This window comes from Geotrypetes seraphini, chromosome 1, assembly GCF_902459505.1.
Source record: "Geotrypetes seraphini chromosome 1, aGeoSer1.1, whole genome shotgun sequence".
Classification (NCBI taxonomy): domain Eukaryota; kingdom Metazoa; phylum Chordata; class Amphibia; order Gymnophiona; family Dermophiidae; genus Geotrypetes; species Geotrypetes seraphini.
Genome location: NC_047084.1, coordinates 293552173 through 293573417, shown reverse-complemented (window position 1 = coordinate 293573417; position 21245 = coordinate 293552173). Strand labels below are relative to the sequence as shown.

Genomic DNA, 21245 nt, shown 5'->3' with positions numbered 1-21245 from the left:
CATTTGTAAATCTAACACAGTGGTACCTTGGATTACGAGCATAATCCGTTCCAGGAGCATGCTCATAATCCAAAATGCTCATTTATCAAGCAAAGTTCCCCATAGAAAATAGTGGCAACACCGACGATTCGTTCCAGAACCCGGGGTCTGTACCTGTCGGGTGCCGGGTGCTGCAGCGCCTTCTCCTCCGTCCGCCTCCTCCGTCCGTCGTCCGAAGAAGAACCCCACAGTGCCGCTTCGGGGGGGGGATGCCTCTAATGTCCGCCAGCCGCCGGAGAACCCCGCATGACCACTTCAGAGGGATGCCTCCTCCATCTGCTGGCCAGCCCTCCACGTCGGATGCCCCCCGCATGCTGGAGAGCCCCCACCTGAGCCCACGCAGCCGAGCGCCGCCCCACCCACATGCTGCGCACGACACGCACAATGCCGATGATTGACGCTGTGCACGTCACACGCAAAACGCAGGCGGGACGGCACCCGGCCACGCAGGCCCAGACAGAGGTCCTCCAACCTGCGGAAGGCACCCGACGTGGAAGGCTGGCCAGAGGACGGAAGAGGAATACCCCGAAGCGGTGCTTCCTGGGCTGTAAGTGCTCGTTTATCGGGGCAGTGCTCGGTTTGCGAATCAAAAGTTTGCTGAGTGTTTTGCTTGTCTTGCAAAACACTCGCAAACCGGGTTACTCGCAAACCGAGGTTCCACTGTATATACATACTAACCTAAACACCTGAATTTTAACCTGACTAAAAGTCTGCATGCAATGGGAGCCTGTGCAGAATCATGCAATGGGAGCCTAGATCAGAATCTATTGACCATCCCTTCTATCAAAGAATTCTACTACACTAGGAAAACTAACTTCACCGTAGTTGCTCCAACTTTATGGAACGCTATGCCACCTCAACTCCATCTCGAAAATTTCCTCGACAAATTTAAAACTAAACTATTTATTGGACCCCAGAGATATAATTTTTCATCTATTTTATTATAAAATCATTTCTAAATGGCATCTAACAAACAGAAGATACAAGAAACTCCCGCAAAATCCACAGGGAAAACTAAAAGATTAAAAGAAGATACAGTTTTTGGTGGAATTCAATGTGTCATATTTACAAAATGGAAATAATATTAGCTATTCAGAAAGGGAATTTTAATAAATTTCAAGATGTGTGGGGGCCATTAACAACTTATTGCAATGAATAGGTATTATTTTCCCTGATTAGTACAAATGAAAGAATGGGGTGGGGGAGGGGGGATTTTGTTATATGGTATATGCGTTATGAAATTTTGAAGGGAGGGGAGGGAAAGGGATAAATTTCATTTAATATGAAGAATTGTAGAATTTCAAGTGATGTATTTAAGTTTAAATGTGGTTACTTTTTGATGTACTTGATGTAAGTTATAAAAATGAATAAAGAATTTTTAAAAAAACTAAACTAAAATGTTCTTATTTCAAGATGCATATCACAGCCCTTAAATACTTCCTCTCCAACAGCTAGTAAAACTTATAATCAACCTCTTTCAAGAAGCGACCCCCACTCCTGATGTTGGTATCCCCCCTTCCCTGTTCTTTTACTTTGTTTTTAATGATGTATTTATTGACTCCTCCTTCCCCTCTTTACCCTCAAGTCTAAGTTTGTATTTGTAAATTGTCCTTAATGTTCACTCTTCCCCCCCTCTCATAATTATTATATATATATATATTTTTTAACCTTTAAATTTTTTAGCATTGTAAACCGGCTCGATGCACGTCGATGGTCGATATATTAAAACTCGATGGTCGGTATATTAAAACTAATGAAACTTGAAACTTGCAGACTTTTTGACAGGCAACAGAGGGCAATTTTCACCCTGGCTAAACTGCATCATTACCAATTTATCTGCTAAATAGCTTGGAAAATTGCCCTCTTAATTTCTGAGAAACTGAAATGATCGTGGACCACTTTCACCATCTACATTGCTACTATTATTTTACTGTTTCCATAGCGCTACCAGATGGACGTAGTGCTGTACATTAAACACACTGCTTGAAAGAGTTTACAATCTAATTATGACACACACAGGACCGATCAATGTACACTGTTCATGAAGGGGGATACAAAGAGAAGAGGTAGAGAGGATAGGGTCTTGAGAGGGAATCAGGGAAGCATTAGGATCGAAACATAGTTTCCATTGTTACTCCTTTCTTGCAAGTTACTGTGTAGACACCAGGATCTCTTTCCTTCCTATGTTTATTCATAGGGTTCAAACATTGCCACCGTGCTCATCCTTATAACTTAACAACTGTCACCACTAGATCACATCGTTCTGCTCCACCGCCATAGTTTATAACAAATATGCATAGTCAATAGCACAACTAGAACGCTTATCCGAATCTTCCATAAGTAGATTATAGAGGCCCAACTGAACCGATCGGGATTCCATCTGCAGTGAATGCTGACATTTCCAAGTGTCGGTGCTTCCTAGGTCCCCGTTTCGAACTCTTCTTCAGGGAATATAGCACATCTGGTTGTCTCTCTCGCAGCTCTGTCAGTTTTTTATGACATTAAATGCCATAAAAATTGCTATGAACTATATATTTGCCATGATCTATATATATTTCACTTTTGAGGCTTTTCCAGCATTTTTTGAGTCAGTCTAGTCGGGTGGTGGTTTAGAGGAATTGCGGAGTATGTCTAAATAAACAATTTGTTCTCTGAGATAGTTCACATATGGCGGTGGAGCAGAATGATAAGATCTAGTGGTGACAGTGAGGCCAAATTTTGGCACGGATTTGTCATACTCTAAAGTGCCAGAATGGCACTAGGTTTCACTGATACCTCCTATCCTTATAACTTGGCATTATTTAGGTCAATTCTGTAACCTAGGTATCCATATTTTTGGAAGCATTATGCATGTAAACATTTTAGATAATGGCACATTTGAGCACATAAATGCAAAAATTCTACCTAAATTCTATTTTGCAAATGGCTACTTAACTTACATAGCATGAATTTGCAAAGGGGTGTACATGGGGCAGAGCATAGGTGGGACAAAGTTGGGACTCTTACTTGCACATGTAACTTACAGAATACTTTGTTACACATGTCCCTTGTCACACTTAAGCAATCATACTTAAACCAGCTTTATGGCTAACAAATACTGATGCCCAGATGTTAGGGAAATTGATACCAGGTTATGCCAAAATTCTATAAAGGAAAGGTGCCTAGTTTCCTTTATAGAACAGATTTCTACTACATGCTTTCAAGGACAGGGCTGCCAAGTGATATAGCTGGGTCTAGGACAAACAATCTTAAGGGCCCCCGTGCCCCTCCCCATATGCCTTGCACCCCGTCACACCGCCCCTCTGTGTGCCCCGTAGTTTGAATGCAAATGAACCACTTGATTGTGAAGCAGAAATTTACTGCTCAATCTCCTGCTCCTGTGCCGGGTTATCGCATTAATTCTGCTCTGATGGCCATAGGTCCTTCTTCATGCCATGTTCTGCCTATGCAGAAACAGAAGTCACTTCACAGGAGGCAGGATGTGACAGGAAGAAGAACCCATGGCCAGCAGAGCAGAATTAATGGGATAATCCAGCACAGGAACAGGAGACTAATTCAGCCTTCTACCTGCCACCGGAAGCCTCTAGTCCTGCTCAATTGCTGTTGAGGCAAATAGAGGATTGGTGGGAGGAGGGGAGAGGGTTGGAAGAGAGGTAAACACACTGGCATCACTGAAAGAAAAGATTCTATATTGCTGGCACCGGGCCCGAGGGAATCATATTCCCTTTTCCCCCCTCTTGCAGACCTACTCACGGAGCCTAAACAGAGGTGCCCAGTTATAGAATTACCCCCTATATGACTGCAGTTATATCTTGTGATTTCAACCTTCTGCATGGATTCAGTAAATACTCCATTCTAATTACTTCATTAAGCAAAGCAGCAGAGAATACCCTGAAATATTTACTTTCATGTCAAAGATTATATAGTTCATTGACTGGGAAATAGTACAATACAGAGACACTGATTTACAATAGCTATAATCAGTAGGAAAGTGGATATTTAGAATCCAATACTCTGATTTCCACTCCTTGTCCAACCAAAAACAACAACACCCCCAAAGGTGAAACTGCCTTCAGAACTGGATTAAAACTTGTACTTTGTTGCATAGATTCTGAATAAGACATATGACCCGACACTGACAGTGTTTCGGCTCTTGCCTGCCTCAGGAGTCTTAGCACTCTTTAAAATAATCCGTCCAAATGTGGAAAAAATCCGATGCAGCGTGTGCACTCCTCACATTTGCATGAAACTCTTCGCTCTCGCATGAAACTCTCCTTGTCCAACATTTGATTTCCTGGACCTGAGAAAAATCAATGTCCCCTCCCATGTTTTCATTTATTAGTTGTAACTGCATATTTAAGGAAAATACAGTGTGTATAAAATATGAAGTAATGTCAATGTGTAATATCACAAGATGCTTGATGATTTTTTTAAAGGCTTTTATTTATGCCAGCAAAATAAATTACATAACTTCTCAAAGGGATCGTGGGATCGTGGGATACTGAGAGAAGTATCCAGGAAATAAGTATAGAAACCCGACCAGGTCGTGCATGTGCAAAACCGGAGGGTTAGGACTTCGATGGGAAGATAGGACTTCAATGGGAAACCAGGGTGGCAAGGGGGCCCCTTCTGGTGATTCAGACAGGTGACCTGTTTGGGCCGCCGCGGGAGCGGACTGCTGGGCATGATGGACCTATGGTCTGACCCGGCGGAGGCACTGCTTATGTTCTTATGTTCTTATGTTATGTTCTTATAACACCACAATCAGCATTTAGTTAAACTCTCATTATGGCATTTAAGTTGTCCGTGAACATTCATGGGGAAATTCTATAACCGGTACCAAAACTTAGGTGCCAGTGGCCATCCTACCGGTGCCTAAGCTAATTGACAAACATTGTTAGAAATGGTGAAAAACCCTGATGTTCAAGCGCCTACCAGTGCCTAAACAAAAGGCACCAGAATCACGCCTATGTAGGTACTTTCTGGTTAAAATTGGAAGTGGTGTTAAGCGCTGGAAATTGCCTACATAGGCGCGATTCATGGCATAGATAGGCACCAAAAATGTAGGCCCGGGAAACCCTGGCCTACATTTCCAGTGCCCATTTTGCTCAGAGAAGCGATTCTGAATATGGTGCCATCGGGTGATTGACACACGATCAGCCGTCGCTTTTTAGGTGGCCGCTGCTAGTCATATACAGAATCTGGCCATCAGTGCATCTAACCACATTTTTTTTAAAGCAGTGACTGCCGCCAGCTAAATTAGACCTGAAGTAAGTAGGAGGAGCATTAGGGGAGGTAAATTGGGTGGGGAATGTGATCGTTGGGGGGGGGGGACCTGACTTAGGAGGGATTGAATTAGGAGGTCTGAATTGGGGGGTGGGGAAATCAGAATGGGGGGCCTGAGTTGGGGGGGGGGGATCAGAACCAGAGGATTGGGAGATCTAAGCAGGGTGGATTGTGAATATCAGGGGGAGTTTGGACTGGCAACCCGGTAGCCACGAACCAGAGATTATGCGAGATTCAGTGCTGGCACAGTGTAACTAAGCAACTAAAGAGAGGACCACACAAAAGGCTGTCTCATCTTGCCACTTGCTTATGCAGGCACTGATCCTGAATATGCCCTGTTCCTACTTAGTGCTGGCTCTTTCCTGACTCCTGCCAGTTTAAAACCCTTTGGAGTATCAGGCCCAGTGATGCTGAATATCCATATTCAATGGTGATCAGCACTAGCTCTGTGGATAGCAGCAATATTCAAACATTTTGGGGCAATTCTTTAACTGGATATCTATTCTATAACAGCACCTGGACACCCAGATTAAGTTATTGAATTCCAGTGTAACTTGCTATCAGTGCCCCTAATATTTACATACCTGCATATACATCAGCCATAGATCTGGTGTAACTGCAAGTACCTAAATGTGACAAGATGCGGGATGGGGGGGGAGAGGGGTAATTTTAGATCTTATAGAGTAAAGATGATGGGGACAATTTCTGGAGATTAAGTTTCCAGGGTTCCTCAGGGCTCCCTGCTATTGCCAATATTATTTATAGTTTATTGATTATTCTGAACACATAATAAAAACAATACAAACTTATCATTTATTCTGTACATCACATACCCTATTCAGCCCACCATGAAGATACTGGGTATAACTCTGGATCAATGCCTAACCATGAAAGACCAGGTGGACTCCTTAATCAGAAAGGGTTTTTTCACTCTTTGGAAACTTAGATCCATTAAATCATATTTTGATACCTCAGCATTCAGAATCCTGGTACAATCCCTCGTACTGAGTCAACTTGATTACTGTAACATCGCCTATTTAGCAATCTCCCAAAAGAATATGCGACGTTTACAATTAATGCAAAATGCAGCGGTCAGACTAATCTTCGGGCTAAAGAAATTTGTTCACGTGACACCTTACTACCGGCAGTTACACTGGCTTCCGATGGAAGCACACGTAAAGTTTAAGTTCGCCTGCCTCTGCTTTAAAGTACTATACGGACTAGCCCCTAAATACATAACTGACCTTTTCTCCTTCTCAGCCAACCGACACAAGAGAAGCTCACATTTGAACTTCGTTTCCCCCCCAGTTAGAGGATGTAAACTGAAAAAACACCATGAACACCTTCTCTCACATCAGGCAGCATTATGGGGGTAAAGATCTAGAACAATTGCTTTCGCCCACTAATGAGGAATTCAGGAAGCGTCTAAAATTACATCTGTTCCTGAAGTACCTAGACAGCTGACCCATACATCTCTTTCTCCTCAATAACGGTTCTCTTGACCTATTAACCACTTGCTTTCACCTCTTTTAAGTTCAATCAATTTGTACCTTCTTTTATTCTTTTGTAAACCACTTAGAACTTCACGGTACTGCGGTATATAAACTGTTATTATTATAAATCAAAAACTCTTCAAGCATGACATGTCAAAATTCTTCATAAACTTGTCTAAAAAGGAATTAGCTACCAATCCATTTTGCCAGTGCAGCATATTAAATTGTATATTTCATCTGACAAAAAAAGATGATGTTTCAACAGTTTCTTAAATTGATGCAGATCTCTTTGTTGTCTAAGCCAGTGGTTCCCAACCCTGTCCTGGAGGAACACCAGGCCAATTGGGTTTTCAGGCTAGCCCTAATGAATATGCATGAAGCAAATTTGCATGCCTATCACTTCCATCATATGCAAATCTCTCTCATGCATATTCATTAGGGCTAGCCTGAAAACCCGATTGGCCTGGTGTTCCTCCAGGACAGGGTTGGGAATCACTGGTCTAAGCTACGCTGGAAGCTTATCCCACTCTGTTGGTCCTGCGCATAAGAAAGTGCTTTTCCTTTTTATTTCTAAATGCAGGTTTTTTTCTGAGTTGGAACAACTAGGCCTGAATCAGTTGCAGGAACAGCTAGGCCTGAATGAGTTGCAGAATGCAAAATTCTTGATGGCATATAAGATGTCTAACAATATTTTGGTGCTTGGTGATGTAAACTCAAGTACACCATTAATAACATGGCCTGTTAACAGATTGAATTATTTGTTTGAAATCATGACTAAACATATTGGATGAATTAGGAATGAAAACTTATATATGCAGATGACATTATCCTTTGATTCCATTTTGATTTCCATTATCAGGCCAATAGTTGCCTCTCTTTTTTATTTGCTGACTGCAAAGTTTGAGTACAGTAAGATATCAGACAAGCTCAAAGTTTCAAAGTTATATCTTTATGTATGATATGGGTTTGAAAAAGGGCCCTAAGTTCATAATTTTGTATGTTATATTTAAATCTTTTTATCACCAACTTTTCATGAAGATACAGCGCACCATATGTACCATGTTTAAGTACAATAATCTCAAACATATATTTTCTTTATCTTCTTTAACAGAATATATCCCTTCCAACCAACCAACCCCCCTCTCTGTCCACCCTCTTCCCATTAATGGGAATCTAATTTCTATGCTGAGAGCCCTGATCTGTAATCTGTCCAAATTCTTAGAAAAGATAAAGGGCTCTTTTTACTAAGCTGCGATAGCGGTTTTATCACGCACGCTAGACGCTAACGCCAGCATTGAGCTGGCGTTAGTTCTAGCCGCATAGTGCGGGTTTAGCGCACACTAAAATTCTGCGTGCTTATATCGCAGCTTAGTTAAAGGAGCCCTAAATCTTCTTTGGGACCTGTTCTTTTTTTTTTTTATTATAATTTTGAATACTTACAATATCCAATAATTCAAAGGAAAAAAAGGAAATCTCATAAACAATACATAATCATACATACATAAATTCTTTTTTAAGCCCACATTAATGGGGAGACATGTTACAATTTCTAAACAAACAAATTTTCAGGAAAAGATAAAGGACAATGATTCTCAGTACATCCTAACGAACCTTGAATCATTCCTTACTTAATTGGGATATAAATTTCTCCTCAGCAAAATGAAACAACTCATTTCTGTGTTCTCGCAACTAAAAATTGTTGTAATTGAATAGGGTCCCAAAAAACATACTCAATATCCTGCATTTTAACTAAACATTTAGAAGGAAATTTCAGATAGAAAGATGCCTCTAGAGCCAAAACTCTAATTTTCAACTTCAAAAACTCTTTCCTTCTTAATTGTGTGGCTCTAGAGACATCCGGAAAAATCCTAACCAGATCCCCATAAAATTTCATTAACCTGTTTTTAAAATAAAGTCTCATTATTAACATCTTATCTATCTCACTCATGCATGTTATCACTAGGGTGGACCGACTCTGGATCACATCCTGAGTATCTTCCAAAAATTCAGTCAAATTTACTTCAGTCGTAACCAGATGGTCCACCTCCTGGGCAGATTCTATTTTTTTTTTTTTTGAGGAATATAATAATAGTTATTTATTGGAAAATTTTCCACATTAGCCAATCCCAGTATTTCTTTAAAAAATTTTCTTAATAAAATTTCAGGTGATAGTAAGTGAGTTACTGGGAAATTGACCAAGAGGAGATTTTTTCGCTCTATTCATATTTTCCATAGATTCTATCTTAGAGTGTATCACTGTAGAATCTTTAACAGCAGATACCGAGACCGCTTGAAGTGTATTACGTTGAGTTTCCATAACATTCAATCGTTTATCCAAACGATTCAAATTGGAATCCACATTTTCTAATTTATGCGAAACTGACTGAGAAAAATCTTTGGGACCTGTTCTATTAAAATGTGTCAAGGATTTGAACCTAAAGTATGTTACCTGAAAGAGTGAAGGCACATTAGTTCAAAACCTATTTGGTAACTATTGGGGACTTCCCTGGACTTTTGGGAGCTACCACATGGCAAAGTACACTACCATATATTAATATCATTTATTACTTATTTATTTTAAAAATGTATATATCGCCTAAAATGTAGGCAGTTTACAAAACCACATACAAAATAAATAACAATACAACATATACACAATAAAAACTATCCTGCATCCTCCATTGCTAACAGTGCTCATTTCAATCACATGAATACATTAACAAATAATTGTGTTTTAAAATTTTTTTAAAGCATCCCTAGGTTTACATAATTGTAACTGACCTGTCAATCAGTTCCAGAATTTTACTCCTGCTATTGAGAACATAGAATTCCCAACCTCAGCATGTACCGTGTTTCCCCGAAAATAAGCCCTAGCATGATTTTCAGGATAGGTCTTAATATAAGCCCTACCCCTGAAAATAAGCCCTAGTCACCGGTGGCAGCAGCGCTACCCCCGTAACCTTTCCATCTCTCCCACCCATCCAAACCCTAACCGCGAGACCGAAATACAGCATCTTATAACAAACCGCATCGTCGGCAAAACAGGCCCCATCATGATATCATCAGCAATATGGCAGAGAAACGCCCAGTCATGAGAAAGCTGCAATGGGGCATGTGCTACCAATGATGCGGTTTGTTATAAGGTACTGTATTTTGGTCTCGCAGTCGGGGTTCGGATGGGTGAGAGAGATGAAAGGGTCAGCAGAGAGATGGGGTGCATGGCAGGGGGGAATGGGAGGGATTAAAAAATGTTCCACGGAGGGATAAGAGTAAGGGAGGGATATAGGCTGCAAGGGTTCTGCTGCACAGGGGGATGGGAGGGAGGGGGGAGAGATAGAAAGATACTGCACAAGGGGATGGGTGAGAGGTGAGGAAAGATGCTGCACATGTGGGGGAGAGAAAGGAAATAGGAAGAATTGGGGTGGAGGAGAGGATTGTACATGAAAAAAAATAAGACCTCCCCGAAAATAAGACCTAATGCCTTTTTTGGGCCCAAAATTAATATAAGAAAGTGTCTTATTTTCGGGGAAACATGTATCACATATTTCTTTTCCATCAGTGACAATCTCATATCATTTTCAGATCTTAATTCTCTTCTTGGACAATACAACTCCAACAAATCTTGAAAACATCCAGGGGTTTTATGATACAAGACCTGATGTGCTATTGATAACACTTTATATTGTGCTCTGTATATTGCTCCATCTTTTAAGGTGGCATTAACTGGGGGGGGGGGGCGCAAGTGAGCCCGATGAGGTAGGCAGCTAGCTGCATGAGCTCCGTCGGTAGCTGAATCAAATACCACTCAAAAGGCACCATAATCAAAAATTTTTGCAGCGCATTTTGCGCCAATCAGGAGAGCCACGCTCGTAAAGAAAATTATGGCATCAAGTAAGCCTAACAAGCGCAAAAGCGCGGAGCTGCCATCGCCGTCGAAATCTGACTCCAGCAAAGCCGAAGACGCAGCTTCGGCGGCCATCTTTAATGAGCTCAGAGCAATAAAGGAATTATTAGTGGAGACGAAACAAGATACAAGCGACTTAAAAGCTGACTTTGCCACCATGAAAGAAGACCTCACAGCGCTACAAACTAATGCAGGACTTTTAGAAACGCGTACCGCGGCTGCGGAATCGAACATCAAAACGCTGCTGAAACAATCGGGCCGCGTGGCAGCGCTGGAACGCGCTCTTGAGGACGCGGACAACCGTGCGAGGAGAACCAGCTTCCGTTTATTAGGCCTCCCGGAGGGACGGGAGGCGTGTGATTTAATGGAATTTCTTGCAGTTCTTCTGCCTCAGATTCTCAAAATGCAGGATGACACAAAACTGGACTTTGATTGTGCATATCGTCTTCCAGAGCCGAATGTATTTCATAAAAAGTACCCTAGACCTGTGCTGGTTACACTGCTGAGACATCACCAAGTGCTCAAAATCATGCAACATGCTAAGCTACATTCCCCCGTTACCTTTGAAGGTAATAAGATTCTCATTGTTCCTGATCTAGCTAAGGAAACAGCAAAGACAAGGAAACTGCTGTTATCTTACAGACCTCAACTTAAAAACATGGGAGCCAAATTTGGTATGCTTTATCCAGCACGCTTGAGGGTTACCTTTAATAATTCTACAAAAGACTATCTCAATCCGGCAGATCTTGCTGATTTTATTGAGAGTGTGAAACCAAATGCCATTGACAAAACTTGACTCTGATACTGCTATTCAAACTGGTATGATTGGTATATCTGTTCATACTGAATGTAACTTCTGTTTCCCAATTTGTCTTACCCTTTAAAGTGGATCTTATCTGGGATTACACTGTTTGGATGCCTATTAACTCAAATTCCATACTGAGGGAGCCTTGCTGTTCTGGCTTCTCTCTCTTGTCAGCTTTCTGACCCATAGTGTCTGTGTTCTGTTTAATGCAGTTATATGTGTCATTGCAGGTCCACATGCAATATTTTTGTGCAATACTAACCTTTTCTTTCTATTTCAGGCTAAGTACTCTAAATTGGATCCTAGTTTATATGCTATAGTGGGTAATATGTACAGTACTGACTCATCTCATATTCTATTGTCTTGTATGGTATGGCTTTTTAACATGTTTCTCCCTTAATGTGAAGGGTTTCACAATCCTATAAAGAGACTTAAATTAATACGCTACACTGAACAATTTCTCCCTGATATTGTATTTTATCAAGAAACACACCTAAGTGCTGCTGAAGCACTCAAAGTTGCTCCTAAATGGGCATATGTACCTCTGTGTTCTCCTTCTGCTGAGAAAAAGAATGGGGTCATTACCCTGATTAGAAAACGCTCGGATATCAGCATTAATTCAACCTCACATGACATGGAAGGAAGATGGCTTAGAGTTATACTGCTAGTAGGGGGCTGTCTCATACACACGTATAATATATATGCACCCAATCAAGATTGCCCACTCTTTTTTGAAGCATTAGCCGATGATATTAGTACTGCAGATGCTCTACCCTTAATAATAGGAGGTGATTTCAATCTTGTTTTGACTCCGGAGATTGACAGGAAGTCTAAAGCGCCCTATAAAAAATCTAAGGCGTGGTTCTGTCTGCAAGATCTTATTTGCAAAATGAAAATGATTGATCCCTGGAGGCTACTCCATCAGACGGATGAGGCGTTCACCTTCTTCTCACCACCGCATTCATCTTATTCGAGAATCGATTTTTTCCTACTAAGTTACTCTTTGGTAAATAAGGTAGAAGCCTCTGAAATACAACCTATTACTGTGTCGGATCACTCCTCCATTACTCTTACTTTCAAGGACCTTATATTGAAAAAACCACAGAGCATATGGAGATTTAACTCCTCCCTACTCTTAGACTCTTCTTTTATTGAGCACATCACTGTCTGCATCAAGGAATACTTCACTATAAATAAAGTAGAAGACACTTCCTGGCAAATTACATGGGATGCTTTTAAATCCTATTTAAAAGGAAATATCATCTCATATGCTGCAAAATAGAAATCTGAAACAAGGCGTCAGTTACACTCAATGGAAATGCAAATAGCAACCTTGGAATCCTTGCATTCGGCGGACCTCACCAACATCAACCTCCTGACTGAGCTGAATAAAATGCGTTATGATTATAATTTACAACTCAGCAATGCTGCTGCTTCTGAAGTACTTCTCCAATCCTCTCACTACTATGCCACTTCTAACAAGGCTGGTCATCAATTAGCACAGTATCTTAAAGTGAAGATGGAAAGAACAACTATTGTGGCCATACAACCTGAACAAGGCGAACTGGTAACAGCAGACAAGGAGATCTGTAGTCAATTTCACAGTTTTTATCAAGAATTATACAAATCGGAAAATCCCACCTTATCACTAATAAAAGATTATCTTGGTCATGTTAATGGGCCTAGATTAAATGAAAGTGATAATACTCTACTGTCTGCACCTCTGGAATTGGATCATCTCAAAGAAGCATTGTCTTCCACGGCCAGGCGCAAGGCTCCAGAACCTGATGGTCTATCAGTTGAGTTTTATGTAGCCTTTCAGGAAGTGTTGCTACCATTACTACAATCTTATTTGAACCACTTAATTGACCAAGGATCGGCGACGGGCTCTTTTACAGAAGCATTGATAATTGTTCTACCAAAACCTGACAAAGACCCGCTATATGTACAACATTACAGACCTCTGTCCCTGATAAATGTTGACGCTAAGATCTATGCCAAAATTTTAGCGTCTAGGTTGCAAACAGTTCTACCAAAAATAATCCACACTGATCAAAATGGCTTCATGAAGGACAGATTAGCCAGTGATAACTCTCGCCTTTTTTCTCATATTATACTTCATGCTCCCAGGTCGTCCTCTTCATATGTTACTGTGGCCTTAGATGCAGAAAAGGCTTTCGATAGAGTGGAATGGTCTTTTATGTTCCAAGCTCTCACATGGTTTGGCTTTTGTGACTCCTTCATTCGTATGGTGAGAGTCTTGTACTCCCACCCTGCAACCAGGCTACGTATCAATGGGACCTTGTCAGAGATGTTTTTTCCTTCAAGAGGCACAGGGCAGGGATGCCCACTTTCTCCCTTGCTGTTCAACTTGGCCTTGAAACCATTACTTATTGATATCAGATCTAATTCTTCTATTCAAGGTTTCCAAATGGGTGAATTCACAGTAAAATTATCTGCTTATGCGGATGACGTCCAAATTTATACTTCGCTGGAGTCACTACCATTTTACTACACACAATAGACTCTTACTCTTCGGTATCTGGATATAAGCTTAACCTGACTAAATCAGAAGTTATGCCACTCTCTGGAATTCCTTGTGGTGAAGAGATTAGAGAACTACATCTCAAGTATACTCCCACTAAATTGAAATACCTGGGGGTTTACTTTGGTGCTACAATCGAAGAAACTTAAGATTATAACATTGCTTATATCACGGATATTATCACCTCTACCACAGCCAGGTGGTCACCACTGAAGTTATCCTGGTGGGGTCGGTTAGACTCCATTAAGATGGTCCTGGCTCCTAAAATCACATATATTTTATCTATGATTCCTTTCCTTTTCCCACCCCCTGTCTACAAGAAGTTTGAATCAGCTATGGTTAAATTCTTATGGAATGCCAAGACACCTCGCATCGCTTTGAAGAAATTAAAATGCACCAAAGAATCTGGAGGAGTCAACTTTCCTAGTCTGTACGACTATCATTTGGCCTTCTTGTGAAGACAGGGTTCGCATTGGTTGGAAACATCAGATACTCATTGTATGCCAGCCTGGCTCAAACTGGAACACGCTTTACTACCTGAGGAACAATTCATGTACTTACCATTTTCTAACAGAGGGGATACGATACCTCACAATAGAATCCTATCATCTACTATAACAGCTATAAATGTATTGGATGACATAGCTCCGTTACGATGGAATAACACCACCAGTTCTCCCTTATGGCGAAACCCATGCCTACAAATTCAGGGACGCTATATGGAATGGAAATCTTGGCATAGGAAGGGCATCTGGTCCATCAAACAATTATTATCTGATCTTCTATTTTTAGATTTTGCTGCTCTAGCTGAAAGATATAATCTGGAATTGACTTATTATTATCAGTGGTTGCAGTTACGACACTGTGTGATGTCTTACTTAAAGAGGACTACATTATCGACAGCTGTCCCCACCATTCTTCAGTGGTCTACCAAAATCATCTCTAACGCAGGCCAGGCGTCTGCATGGTACAAAATATTACACAAAAATAAGTATTCTCCTCCTCTGGCCTTATATGACCTATGGGCCCGTGATGCCTAGTTATGATTGGGAAGAGGTTTGGCTAACGTCATTCAAAGCTCTGAGATCCTCTAATATGTTACACTTAGTCCTTTTCCTTTACCATCGTGCATACTGGACGCCACTAAAAGTGTCTAAAGTAGGATCCTCTTATTCTAATAAATGTTGGTCGTGTGCGACTGCTGTAGGGACCCTAGACCACATGTTATATCACTGTACTCAGTTGTTACCGTTTTGGTCAGAGGTTTGGGCCACTATTTGTCAGATATTACAAATAAAAGAGGATCTTACATTTGCCATTGTCATATATGGATCTAGTGCCCTACAATGTCATCAGTTAGATAAATATGAAACCCGATTACTTAAATGCCTAACTCTTATAGCATTCAAAACTATTTTATCAAACTGGAAAGACTTCTCAGCCTTACATCACAATACATGGTGGAACACGGTATGTTTAATGTCTAAATATGAACTTATAGCTGCGGACAAGACTAACTCATATTACTCATATCACAAGGTGTGGTCTCCTGTTTCAGACTATTGTAAATCCTTGTAAGCAAGCATATCGCAGTATTGTAGTCTTTCCTCCTGCTTATCTCATAACTAATACCCACAACTGGCGTGATGTGTAACCAATGTGACGCTTATTTATACTTAGCCTCTATCTGACGTGTCTTTCCTTTTATTGCACGTTTTTGACCAATTGAATGTATTACTGCAATGCACAGTTTGATGTTTTTTCTGGTTTTGTGTTTTGTACTTTTTACAAAATTCAATAAACACATTTGAACTTTAAAAAAAAAAAGGTAGCATTAACTGTTCTGTGTTATATGGCATGTTAGCAGTTAAGGGGGAAATTCTATGAAAGGCACCTAAAGTTAGGTGCCTAAAGTTAGTTGCCTAACTTAATTAGTAAATTGGCTTCAATAATGAGCTTTAACAAGTTTATAATTGAAAAAAAGTAAAATTTAATTGGGAGTTAGGCTTTTTGAGTTTATGTCCTGCACAAAGCTTTTACGGATCAGTTTATTTTCCAACTGGCATTTTTATCCATGTATCTTTACCGGTGACGGGATAATCACGCGCCAGACGCCAGCGCGCCAACAACAGAAGCGCGCGGGGGAAAAAAATAATTTTTAAAGAGCTCCGACTGGGAATTTGAGGTGGCAACTCCCCCACTTTATTGGTTAGTGTTTGTGCTGCCGTTGCAGGGGGTGTGGGGGGTGAAACCCCTCACATTATAGAGAAAATGGAACTTTTCCCGAAAAAAATCAGAAAAAGTTCCGTTTTTGCTATAATGGAGGTTTCCAACCCCCTGAACCCCCTTCCAACAGCAGTGCGAACACTAAGCAATAAAGTGGGGGGGTTGCCACCCCAATCCCCCCATCGGAGCTCTTTAAAAATTACTTTTTCCCCGCGGCCTTCTGTCTTGCGCTGAATTGTCGGTACTGGATTGTCAGCGCGTTGGCATCTTGCGCGCCACTGACTATGAACCATCTTTACCATAGGACTTCATAGGGACCCCTGAAGAAGACATTCTGTCAAAACATGGACGGTGTTAGGTCCAAAGCTTTTCAGCGGACTGCATCCTAGAGGTTTTTATGTGGTTTGCCAAATTTTAATGTTATTTTAATATTAATAAAGTCCATCTCAGGAACGTCAATTCTCTGCATTGTTTTGCATTTCTTCTTGGATTGGGCCGTGGAGATCATTGGGTCAGTTCTTTTGTTTTCAAAATGATTGCATTATACATGAGGGTTTGAAATATTTAAAGAGTCATGGATTTGATATACACTTCTCCCTCCGGATTTGAGGAGAATATCGGCAGAGCCGGACCGCAAATGGTGAAAAACCGCGAATATCTGGCTCTGACCCACCCCCGCCTTCCTCCCGCCTTCCCGGCCTTACCTGGTGGTCTAGTGGGCTTTTGGGGCAGGAGCGATCTTCCTACGCTCCTGCCCCGTGCAGATCGCCATCAGGAAATGGCTGCTGTGAGTTCCCGTAGTCTCTTGAGACTACGACGGGAACTCCCTACAGCTATTTCCTAATGGCGATCTGCAGGGGGCAGGAGCGTAGAAAGATCGCTCCTGCCCCGAAAGCCCGCTAGACCACCAGGTAAGGCCGGGATGCCAGGGGGAAGACTTAACGATGTTTGTTTGTTTTTTCTTTTTTCCCCCTCCACAAAAAAATCGCAAATATGTGAAACCGCGATTACCGAAACTGCGAATGGGAAGGGGGAAGTGTATTGCCTACCTGTGGATATAACCAAAGTGGTCTATATATGTTATATGTGGGCACTTTTTCTGTCCCTAGTGAGCTCACAATTTGTTTTGAGCCTAGGGCAATATTTCATAGGTTGAATAATTTATTTGGAAAACTAAGCGTTATCTATGATAAAAACAAGAGTCATTCTATGTACCTAGCTCCTATTGACCAGTGGTATACCTAGGGCATGTGACACCCAGGGCCAATCACTTTTAACAACCCTCCCCCTCATATAAAAATATATTTTTAGTAATTTTATTTATTTTGTTTGTTTTATACCCCGTCCTCCCCAGAGAGCTCAGAACAAATTACAGTTTAATAATCACAGTGTTACAATATAACATTACATAGAGTTACAACCTTTTCAACCCCATGCCAACGCTGTGGTGTAAACAAAAGAGACTTTTCCTTTCTCTTTTAGTCCTAACTCATGCAGGCTGTCTAACACCAGCACTGGGCAGATACACATTTCTAGTCTGACATATTGTAATAAGAAAATAGAAAATAAAATTATTTTTCTACCTTTTGTTGTCTGGTCATTTTATTATTCAGATCATGTTGGTCCTAGGTTCTGGTTTCTGTCCATTTCACGTTTTCTTCTTTCTCCGTGCTCATCATCCATCTTCCATCTCTGTATCTTCCCTTCCACTGCCATATCCAACATTTCTGTTTCTTTCCCACTGTCTACCATCTCTCTCTCCCTGCCCTGTGCCCTGCGTCAAACCTCTCTATTCCCCTCCATGCAGCATCTCTCCCTTCCCCCTTCAGCTATAATCTGAAATATTTATTTCTCTCTCCATGCAGCATCTCTCCCTGCCCTCCACATTATGTCCAACATTTCTCCTCTCTTCTCCATGCATGTCTTCCTCCCCTCCACCATATGCAGTATTTCTCCCTCTCACCACTTTCTACCTCTTTGTTGCCTCTCCCTTCCTCTTCTCCAGCCCTTGTCCAACAATTATTTCTATTTCCTCTCTCACCCCATATGCAGCAGCTTTCTATCCCTCCCTCTTACCCCCCTGAGCAGGGTTAAGCCTTCCTCCTGTTCCCACAAAGGCAGGACCCGGCAGAGAGGAAGACCCAATGGCAGCAGAGCAGTGAAGTTCTTGGATCATGATGCTGACCCAGGGAGCACCCCGAGTGGACCGCCCCTGCCCCTTAGTACGCCACTGCTATTGACATCAAGAAATGAGCAAGATGATTTATCGTATTGTATGCACCCAAATTTAAACATTTTTTATTTAAAATATACATGAAAATACTATCACTGTGTTCAAAAACTTTAAAGAATTATTGTAAATGAATCATAGCTACATCATCTCTTCCAACCAGTTAGAATCGGTTATTTATGAGTATCACTCAGGAAAAATAATATGGGGGGGGGGGAGGATGGCTAGATAGGTCATTGAGTTTCAGATTACTGTAATTTGAAATCCAAAATATGTAAAATGAGTTTATGAGCTCAGTCCACTTGCTGATAAACAGGTATCTGCTTCACTAAAAGTCACCAGGAGGCTTGCCACTAATTAGTGGCACTTGTCTGGCAATCTCAACAGATGGACATAAAAACTATCTTTTTTTTTTCTTTTTTTTTTGAGGTAACCTCTCCAACACAGGGGAGTGGGATGTTTGCATTATCAATATTGTACATGCTTCCTGAATAAAATCCTGTCATTCTGGTACTGTTAATAAGTGCAAAAGTTCCAAAGCAATTAAGTAGATCATTAGTCCATAACTTTTAACCCAGATTTTATCTGATTTTCTACAGACTGAAACCTCCCAGCTGGAGCCAGAAATTGCTACAGCCACCACCTGCAAGACTGTTATCTACAACAAAGGATTATAAACAGAAGAAGATCCTTGTTGCACATATCATGGATAGAAACAACCCAGTACAATATATCATGGTGGAAAACCAGTGAAAGAGGAACAGTTAATGTTACCCTGCTGGCAACAGGAGAACAACAGAGAATCTCCATGTCATAAAGATAAAAATGATAACATGTTAACAATTTAACATTGTTAAAACACAGCAAACTATAAACATTTTTTTTTTTTAGAATTAATTAAATGAAAAATAACAGCGAGTTAGCAGCACTGCACGGAGAGGAGATTTAATTGTTAATAAAAGCCTAATGCTACTGCAGATCTGAAAACATGAAGGGAAAAGAAAAAGGTGAAATTGATTTCTGTTATCTACTAAAGGATTAAAATCTTAACACTGTTGGATGCTTCACAGAAATAATTTTTCATAGAGATCTCGGTGCATGAATTAGACAAAGTAATAAACAGGGAGTTAGAATAATGCTTATACAATGAGTAATTAAATGCTAATTTTGCACCTGTAACTGCAAAAAAATAAGTAGGTATACACATGTAGATTTATTTAGTTTTGTTCATAACATTGATAAAGAGGATCACTATTTAAAAAAAAAAAAAAAAATCACATTTTATGATTTTCATTTGCTCCCACACCCCACTTTTCCTGCAACCTAACAAGCTAATGAATTTTTTACATTCCTATGCAGTGGATCAGCATTTTCTTGTCTTTGATTCAGAAGCAGACATGACGTTTTGTCCTCTCCTTTAATGTAATCATAGCATAGCACTAGATTCACTACAGTACACTGCAGATTAGGGCATGCTAATATCATTAACACATATTATTATCAAATAGGTCTTGTTGCAAAAAAAAAAAAAAATAAAAATGGTACCTGTGTTAAATAATGTGTACTTAAATCTAACCCATAGAAAATGATGGCAGAAAAAGTCTCAGCCTTTTTAGGGGCCATTTTACTGGGCCATGATAGATGCTAACGCACACCCAATTCAGAACAAGTGGTCTATCGCATGGCGCACTAAAGTGTTCCATGTTATTTTTGCCATCTGCACTAAACATATGGTATTTTTCTCTTTTTTTTGGGGGGGGGGCAGTATGGCATGCTAACATTACTAACATCCAGTTAGTGCATCCATAAGGTGGGAGCCTTAAGCACCTCCTAAATAGGAGGAAGAGTCAGATTCTATAAATGGTACCTAAGCGTGCCTACATTGTAGGCCCCACTCAGTACCGTTCTCAGTCAACTGCTAAGTGCTGCGTATAGAATCCCACCTAGCGGTACCTAGAGGTAGGAGCCGGTATATTAGGCCAGGTTTTACATGGCCTAATTTACTCGGATGCCTGGCCATACCTATTCTCTACACCTAACAACGCCTACTTTTCAGTTGGGTATCGGAGGGCACCTCCACTTAGATGTTGCCAGGCATCTTAAGAGTTTGGCACTGAACTCTTACTTGCTAATTTTTTTATTATTATTATTATTTTGATTGCCTGAAAACTGGCATGGTCAGTCGATGTGCCAATTAAACCAATTAAAATAAAAGTTGCACACAGATCCCAAAGTAAGACTTCGCTAGGTGTCTGTGATTAGGGTACCTAAGGTAGGCGCCATTTATAGAATCTGGCCCTAAGTGCTTCCATGATTCTTTATTTAAATGGCCATGTGCTAACGCTAATACAGCATGGGCAGCAAAACAACAAATAGGAAAAAAAAAAAGCCCTTTTGGAAAGCAGTATTAGAAAAGCCAGCGTAAGGATGTGCCAAGCCCTTTTACTAGAGCGGCTTAGTAAAAGGGCCCTTAGTTAGCTGTTAAAGCTACAGCAAATGTGGTACCTTGGCAGTTACTGTATACTAACTTGCATATTAACAGCTAATGCAAAAGGGAGGGAAATGAGTAGCAAATTGGCAAAGACTGTGCCTTACAGTTAATATGGAAGTATTTATACATGTTAATACATGGCCCAGTTAACATTACCTCAATAGATAATAAGTAACTTCAACATGTTGTCTGCAATACAGTTAACACATGGTAAAGACTTTTCCTT

General features: G+C 40.7%; 1 protein-coding gene across 6 annotated transcripts in view; it reads left to right on the top strand.

Annotated features, from left to right (window-relative positions):
* Positions 1-19583, top strand: part of SFXN5 (sideroflexin 5) — a 534682-nt gene extending 515099 nt beyond the window's left edge. For 3 of the 6 annotated variants that reach the window (XM_033953624.1, XM_033953617.1, XM_033953601.1), the window contains one exon: positions 19128-19583. In XM_033953624.1, the coding sequence (XP_033809515.1) occupies positions 19128-19205 (78 nt within the window). In that variant the 3' untranslated portion in view covers positions 19206-19583. The remainder of the gene's footprint in view (positions 1-19127) is intronic. The other 3 variants (XM_033953634.1, XM_033953609.1, XM_033953646.1) reach the window with 1 other exon arrangement.
* Positions 19584-21245: the final 1662 nt, after the last annotated feature.